The 8,421-nt window shown below is 42.9% G+C and overlaps 1 protein-coding gene across 1 annotated transcript; it reads right to left on the minus strand.

Annotated features, from left to right (window-relative positions):
- LOC135398868 (elongator complex protein 3) lies at window positions 1-8,421 on the minus strand. The gene is made up of 16 exons (XM_064630400.1): window positions 8,305-8,421; window positions 8,053-8,149; window positions 7,881-7,971; window positions 7,755-7,802; window positions 7,564-7,634; window positions 7,373-7,436; window positions 7,194-7,262; window positions 5,407-5,642; window positions 4,622-4,702; window positions 4,428-4,554; window positions 3,126-3,319; window positions 2,435-2,591; window positions 2,168-2,340; window positions 1,572-1,626; window positions 1,425-1,506; window positions 1-135 (listed from the first exon to the last, which is right to left on the minus strand). The coding sequence occupies exons 1-16, from the start codon at window positions 8,333-8,335 to the stop codon at window positions 56-58; spliced, it is 1,656 nt and encodes a 551-aa protein (XP_064486470.1). The 5' UTR covers window positions 8,336-8,421; the 3' UTR covers window positions 1-55.

Below are 8,421 nucleotides of genomic sequence, written 5' to 3' on the forward strand. Positions count from 1 at the left end.
GAACTTTGTATAATCTGTATTCACATTCCTTCTTTATAATAAAACGATGGCGTAATCATGTAACAAGAACCTTCGACATGTACGGACCATCCAGTTCGTATCCCAACTTCCGATAGTAGTTCCTGGTACCAACACCTGAAACGATATCACAATAGGCCTCGCTTTTCACGTGCACGCAAGCTATATTTGAAAACACTGAAACGATGAACTCGTGGAGACCCACTAATAAATGCTCTAACCTGAATATCTTCAATGAGATTAGATATACATACACTGAGAAATATCCTTCTCTACTATCTATATAGATTCTCTATAGATATCTTGAAAATTTGGAGTTGGATCGGACGGCTACGTAATTATAGTTGAAATAAATGGGAGACAGAAGACGAAAGTAGGGGAAGTAACAAAAAAGGGGTTTATTAAAACTTAAAAATTATAAAAGTTAGGGAGGATGTCTACGTTACGGCGGAAGCTCCGCCTTCTTCGGGACAAAAGAGCTAAATGTGCTAAATGATTCTCTATAGATAGATATAGATATCTATATAGATTAGAGAATAGATAATAGGGCGAAGAACAACACTGTCAGTGGGGGATCCAGGGAAGGAGGGGGCGGTTGGGCAATGCCCCTTAAAATCATCAGGTTAAACATTAGGACACCCCCTCTCCCCTTACAACACCCGAAGTACCAAGCAGAGCTCACGTTCTTCTTGCCACAAAACAACAGTACTGATAGGATAAGGACAGAAATGAGTACCCTTATGATAATGGCTGATTACGTGCAATAATCTGTCAATTGGTGATTAATATTTCAAGATACGTTTGAGAAATTCAGACTGAAGTTCATTTATGTGAGGTCAGTAGCTCTGGGGAATGCACTTTTAGCTTCAGGAACCGAAATTTCCACTGATATCTGGCTCACTCAACTGAAGATTTTATATGTGTAGCATGAACGCCCTGACAAATTCACTGTGCAGCAGATCGTTTTAGTGACCTGTGGACCCTAAATATATTTATATAAATCACTCTTGTGACCAATTTGCAAAGAAATATAATGTTAGAACTACCCAAAGCCCAGCGAAACACAAAGTAGTAATAGGCAGTAATCATGCAGAACGTCATGCTGATCAGAACAGGTTCCCCAGTGATGCATGTCCGCAGCTCCATGATGTTGAACACGCTGTCAACAACTGTGCGTGACGTCGCTCAAGGCAAGTGATAGAACATTTTCTCAGAGTAGTTATCATCACATCTTTCAAAACATGTGCCTTCAGTTCTTAGAAAGTACCACAGTGTCTATTCAGTGATGTTGCTGATACTAATCTAGCCGATATAGCCATATTTCCTGTTTCTCCCACCTGGGAGCATATACCCGTAAATAGCTTCCACTGCACAATATATGAAACAGAATGGTTTGGTTATTTTACCAGATATCACAGATATCTTGCTTGATCCATGCTCTTGTAGGGCTATTCTCTCAGCCTCTTCCATCAAGAGAGTACCAAAACCCTAAAGGAACGATGAACAACTGTCACAGCAAATACTATTCTCAATTGAGAACACGTGTCATCTACCTGATGTTGGAACTTTGTAGGATCGCGAGCGTTCACAGGGACAACGCTGCCATAGCTGACACCATCTTAAGGAACATGGCGTGTCTCGCAACAATGAACTATTACAGCATCGGTCAGCGTTCATAATGTGTTGGTGTAGGGCCCTGTGTATGGTAAAACCCAGATTTAACCCCCCCCCACACACACACACCAATTTGTATCATCGACTTCGTCGCTTAAAGTAAAACCCGAAAAGTAACTTGGAAAAGTGCAAATTCAGCCACCAATACCTGCACTAGAGGACGCTATGGTCCACATCTCATGTTAATGTAAAATGCGAGAAGCACTCTTTTTGTTCCATCCGATATTGCCCTGTTTTATGGCGCCTGAAATAACACCCAATTTTTACCTCCCAATTTTAAAAAAAAACATAAAAACTGAAAACACAGGGCCCTATGTACGCATAAAAAGTACTTGCACCAGGTTTCTATCTAAACACGCTAAAATGCCTCCTTTGAACACACAATTACAAGCATGCTGATTTTGAAGATATGTCTACTTAAGGCTGATGTCGCCTAGTTCATGCTTCACTTCGAGCATTATGAAAGAAAGGATACACATGGAGTTCTCGCACTATGGACACCCCGTCCTTTAATTCAGGGCGGAAGGTAGCACCGGAGCACTTTCGCAGACGGAGAAGTCCGACCAGGATGTCTTGCTGGGGGTCCTCATAGGAGAGAAAGGTTTCCCATCCACCATTTGCTGCGTAATCACGTCGGATCAGCTCCACCTGCGAGTACAAGCGAGCCCTTACGCTTATTAGCGTCACTGAATTGTGATGGAGGGCATAACTGTACCCAAAATAATGAGGCATTGTGCCTCACCTGGTACGGCCGTACACGGTGATGTATTTCCTGTATCCCCACCTCACGGGTACGAACGTCACGGCATCTGGTACCAAAGTCGTTCATGCGAGCGAGTGCCAGTTCTCGGAGGTTCCCGTGGTCCACACCTGACGTCACCAGGGGCATTGGAATATCCCTAAAACAATTGCATTTCATGCAAGATGCAGAATATACTGCATCCAAAACATTATGGGGCAAGAGATAATTTGGTTTCTCACTTAATGTGATCGTGCTTAAGCAACATCACAAACGACAACGTTTTACGGAAAAAAAGTACGGAACAAAGTTTCGAGAGATGTCCTAAAAATCGCATGTTTCATGCGAGTAATTATGAAAATCCTGTAAGAATTTGCCTCATAACGTCGCAACACGGAACAGACCTCTACCTGTTTGTAAACAAATGACGTCATAGTGTTCGACAGCGCCACGAATTTGGTAGAGTTGAACTAGATTCGAACCTAGTGGCGATCCAGGTTGCGCCCGAAAGCCACGGTCTGGAGGGGATTACGATGGTCTCTCAAAGCCGGCAGATTGAAAACTCTCCGCTTATGCATCAGGCGTCTTAATGTGAATTTTTTTGGATGGCCCTCTGTACTCCTTTAAATTTGCAGCTTTCTGTGTTTGAAATTAACAGACTGTAAACTAACAGTCGGACAAATAACAGACCTACCGTTGTACACGATAAACTCTCGTCCATGGAGGGACCAACGCGAGAATCTTGGCAATAAGGTCGATGAGAAACCCCGGCGGATAGCTGCGGTAACGTCCCGTCTTCCACAATTCGTAGAGACCCGTTCCGCGGATCACCAACGTAGGGTAGATCTTGAGTCCATCCATACGAAATGCTGGGTTTTCAAATATCTCCTGCATACAATGTATGCAAGATACTTGAGGTATACGAAGCTAATCAAACAATTAAATGAAATGTTTATGTCGTATACACAATATGAAGCTAATATATCTCATATATATGATCTTGGATGGGACAATTCCCCATGCTATGAAGCACACATGAATTGTCGGTGGTGGCACTTGCGCTTCTGTCTTCTTTTGCTGTACTGCAGGTATATGATGCATATAAACAGTTAAGCGGGTATATGATGCATATAAACAGCCATAAAACAATTTTGGGGAAACGCCATACTTAACTCAACCAGATGAAAATCGATACATGGCACAGATACTGGGTAGAATCCTGTTTTAACTGAACGGCATCACATCTTGTTTACTTCTTCTTACCCAGAATAAGTTCTAGATATGCCACTTATTCTCGAAATATGAAAACTACTGCCTTAAGGAGCATCAGAATTTGTAGGTAATAAGTTACAAGTAGAGCCTCAAGTGGCGTTTAACCCGTTCCTTCCCCGAATTTGCACTTCGAATTGAAGGTTGCCTCTTTAGGATGAAAGCCCTAATGTTGCCTGACAAATTACCCTCACTGAAACATCTGTAGGAATGCACACTAGCCTGTGTGGCAGCAAACACATTATATCACCATTTGTACCAAATCAGTAATAAAGCCCGATTTCTCCCCTAATTTAGCATACTGGAAGTTTTTCCACCCAAATTCACATGAATTTAGAGCACATCTTGATTTCCCTTATTTTTACTCCCCGTATTGGGAAAAAAAATCTCCCCTCTGCCGAATTCGGAAAAAAAATATTCCCCGAAAACTTCAGGCTCTAGTTACGAGTCATAAAAAAGGGTCACTTTCCAAGTAAATATGCTTCATGACTTTGCCACATGGTTTGAAACATTTTTGAGGGGGGGGGGGGGGAGGTGAACACTTATTTTGGGCAACGCATCAAACCACTTTTACCCATGTACTTTTTCTTCCTTGTTGTCATTTTTTCTTTTGTAAGTTCGTGTGCTTGCTATCCTATTTTGTTTCTTCGCCCATCCCTCATGTAATACCCTTGGGCCTTTGAGGTAATGGAAATAAATAAATAAATAAACAGGAAGAACATCTCACCACAAACTGATCGATGTCTCTCTCAAAGTCAACGTTGGGAAGGTCCGGCATCATGTGAGCGACCACTTTGAAACCGCAATCCTTGGCGAGTTGGAACGACTCGCACACTGCTTTCACCGTGTGACCTCTGCGGAAGAACAAAAAAGGCTCCGCATGCGGACACACTTTCGCGGATCGTGGATGCGATCCCTTACCGATTTGTGTCTCTAGCTACATCTTCGTAGACACTCTGAACGCCGATCTCGAGCCTCGTACAACCGTACCTCAACATGTCGCTGAAAGGAAGGAATGAATAATGCACGCTGTGCAAAAACAGAAGTGAAAAAAAGTGTACTGTAGTGCATAGCGTTGTGTAGCTGCGGTGAGAAATGTCTCTTTCAGAGCTTGTTTTTTTTTTTTAAGTTCGTCGTCAACACATTGCAGAAACTGTGGTTATAAGCAGTGTACACATGTGAAAGGATGGAGAAAGGATAGCAAAAAGGGGACGGGAGGTTAGCGTGTTTCCTGGCCCGACTTCAGGGGGAACAGTGCCAACATCCTTCTGCAAGGCCTGATGGAAAACCTGAGGGAAAACCTCAATCGGCTGGTAGACATGTGATGTCCGTTATGCATGTCATGAGGTTATAGTCGAGTTAAGTGCAAGCTGTAGTTTTCAAGCCAGTGGCGGATCCAAGGGGGGGGAGGGGGGATCGCCCCAAAAAACATCAGTTAATACATTGGACTTCCCTCTCTGCCCTTCCCCACTACGTGCTCGACAAAAGACCCCCCCCCCCAAAACCGAGGGTCCGGATCCACCCCTGTTTCGAGTGTTCCATAAACATGCTTCGCTTGATGGAAAGTAATCAAGTTGTTAGCACGCACAAGTGGATTTCACTGTAACGTGTGCAGTTTTAATGAAGTAAATCTGAATTGAAGTAAGGTCCAGTAGCTTTGTGAAAGTCTGTAAAAAAATTATTTTTGCTGCAAATGTGGAACATACCTAAGGTGCCTCTTGAGGCAATAGTCTGGACGGGTTTCGATCGTGATACCCACACACTTTGTGCGGGAACGTTCGCTGTAACGTACGGATTCATCTACGCTCGCGCTGGAGTGTCCGGAGAGGGCGTCGTGAAGGTTCCTTATGAAGTAGTCTCGGTAGTCTTCGGGCAGGGACATGAAGGTTCCTCCCATCACAATGAATTCCACTTTGTCCACTGAATGGCCCAACTGTTTTAACTGCAAACGAGAGATCTCCGTTCATAAAACTGACGTCTCGTCTTATCAGTACATATTTTTAAAACATTGCTCACTTTGACAGTATTGTGTTCACTATGATGCTACTCGGACCAGCAATTAGGGGAGATTATTACGGGTAATAATTACATGGTCAACCGCTGGGGGGGGGGGGAAATAGAAAGAAAAGAGTTCTATAGTCGATACTGCTTCGCATCTTTCAAAAACAAATAATTTGCAGCAAAATTATAATAACTGCTTCTTTCTTTCAATGGGCTGTATAGGAGGGTTGGTAAAAGTTCATAGTGATAGTGAAGCAAGAGACAACGACAGAGGGGATAAGACGAAGTAGATAATACACCAGCAGACTCTCAATGGGTGAAATGTGATCAACATACAACCTTTATATGGATAAACACAACAACAACAACTTTACTGCGAGATGATGAATGGGGAGTTTCGTCGCCAGGGGGCGATACTCTACCCCATTGCTGGTGGTGATAATGGAGAATGAAATACTGAGCCCCTTCACAATAAGGATTCAAGTCCTGTGGTGTCCAGAAAGGTGAAGAGAGCCTTGAGGGCAGAGCGTTGGTGGGCTGGATGTGGCCAGGGAGCAAGCAATTTTGAGAGAGGGGGGGGGGGGGGGGGGGCGAGAGTCCAGCTCGTTAACGGATCCGGAGAGCACGATATATGATTAGGGCCTGACTTTTTCGGGTTTTATTTTTGCCCAAATTCGGGGGGTAAATATCGGGTGATATTTTTCATTTGAAAATTCGGGTGTATTCGGGTTAAATCCCGTTACGGCATATTCTGTCGCCAGGAATTCGGGTGTATTCGGGTGATTTTTTTTTGTTTAATAAAAATTTGTCTTAACATGGAACTAATGTTTAGCAATGTTATCAAACTTTATTTTAATGCACGCTTATGAGTGTGCCACGTGGCCCGGATGTTTTCGGGTAGATTCGGGTTAAACCCGAATTTTACAGATTTCGTTCGGGGGGTAAATATCGGGCGGATACGGGTTTAACCCTAAAAAGTCAGGCCCTATATATGATATATGATGATGATGATATGATGCAGGTATATGATGAATACATATAAATTTCACCAGTTGAGAGTCTGCAGGTGTCCTCACTTCCTTCATCTTAACCCTCTGTAGTGGTCTCTTGCTTCATTGAAGAAACAGCCTGAGCTTGGGCAAGAGAACAGCAGAAAGGACGACACCACACTAGCGTTTCTGTCATTCTCTTGCCCCAGCTCAGGCTTTTTCTACAATGGATTTCATCTACCAGCTTGCACGCATTTATGCTATTTTATCAGTCACTATATGCCTCTTTCTTGACATTTTGTGTTTTTTTTTGTTGTGTGTGTCACCAAAAATAGTTGCGTCTGCACTAACATCTCTTAATTCTGACATATCAGACACACACACACCATCATTTACATTAAGAAAACAAAAACAAAAAATCTTAATGTTCGTGCGATTTTCATTGTGTTCATGTAGCCATCTTGCTCTTTCTTACAACACACCTACATGGTTGAAGCTCCTACCTGTTCGACCCGATGTCGAGTTTGAAGAAATGGATCGTACCTCGCTCGGATGGCGCGCATTGAAGTCGGCTGTAATGTGCAGGTTTGTGTGTAAGTCAGGCCATTAACTGGTCAATCAATCAATCAATCAATGTGCTATTTTCTAAAGGCAAATGTATGGTATAAGCTCCTACAAGCACCTCATAGCCAGTGTACGATTGTGTGGAGTACTCAAAGTCTGAGTCCGGACCACCTGGACAATACCTGCGGTAAAATGTGAAGGTATCAAACGTGAAAATAATTAGGGCTGCTCGGTATATGCAACAAATCAAGTTCATGAAGATTAATCTGCCGAAGTGATCGCCATAGAATTGGCACTCTTTAAACTTACACACAGATGTTGCCTGTCATGCTAATGTGGGGACACCGATGAGGCTTGCACATGACGGCAACAACAGCGATCTGAAAATTTGAAGAAGAAGAAAATCGGATGAAATGTGACATTTGTATGCCTCATCCTCAATTGAAATATAAAGAGCAATATAATTTTAAAATTAAAATAAATGCCAAGAAGCATCTTACACCACTGGCAGTTCGCACAGGCTTTGCCTTGAGCTTGGGAAGAAGAACCTGCAAGTCGTGCGAAAGCAGCTGTTAAGTTAAAAAGAAAAATTTGCCCTACAGTTTTATGAAATGCAGCACTTTTACCTTCTTATGCTCCGGTGGTATTGCTGCAATGATATCGACTATCTTCGGCTGAGAGTGGAGACCATACTTGGACGATATCGATCCCTTTATGCTAAAACGTAAATCATCGAGACACTGTTAGTATTTAGGGTCTCTGCGTATGACACTACAGAATGAATATGATGGAGCGCACCTATTCAGGTTGACATCTTTCTTGAGTTTCTGCGCGACGATCAACTCCTTGATGATTTCAGATATTACCTTCACTTGAATTTCTTCCTTGGTGAGCCCTAATTTTAAAATGATAAGGATTTCATGCTTTCTAACGCGACGCTCACTGACGCGCAATGAATGACAGACGACATGCACTAACGTCAGGTTTGCTCCAAAAATCAGAAGCTCAAAGCCTAGTTTAATGCGTAGGATTTAGCACGTAATGATATACCTTTCTTTGCCACTCCAGTGCGTTTTGTCATGGTCGTGATTTCTGCTAACAACCGAGCAAAAATGTTACGACTCGCTGCGATTTAACCAGCATGGCACGCAAGCTACGAGAACAGCG

The sequence above is a fragment of the Ornithodoros turicata genome, chromosome 6, assembly GCF_037126465.1.
Source record: "Ornithodoros turicata isolate Travis chromosome 6, ASM3712646v1, whole genome shotgun sequence".
In the NCBI taxonomy this organism is placed as follows: Eukaryota; Metazoa; Arthropoda; class Arachnida; order Ixodida; family Argasidae; genus Ornithodoros; species Ornithodoros turicata.

Excerpts from the sequence above, each read along its gene's own strand:
- LOC135398868 (XM_064630400.1), bottom strand. The coding sequence starts at position 8,335 with ATGACAAAACGCACTGGAGTGGCAAAGAAAG. Across the intron at positions 3,320-4,427 it reads GAGACATCGATCAGTTTGTG|GAGATATTTGAAAACCCAGC; the intron begins GTGAGATGTTCT and ends CATTGTATGCAG. Across the intron at positions 1,507-1,571 it reads CTACAAAGTTCCAACATCAG|GGTTTTGGTACTCTCTTGAT; the intron begins GTAGATGACACG and ends TCGTTCCTTTAG.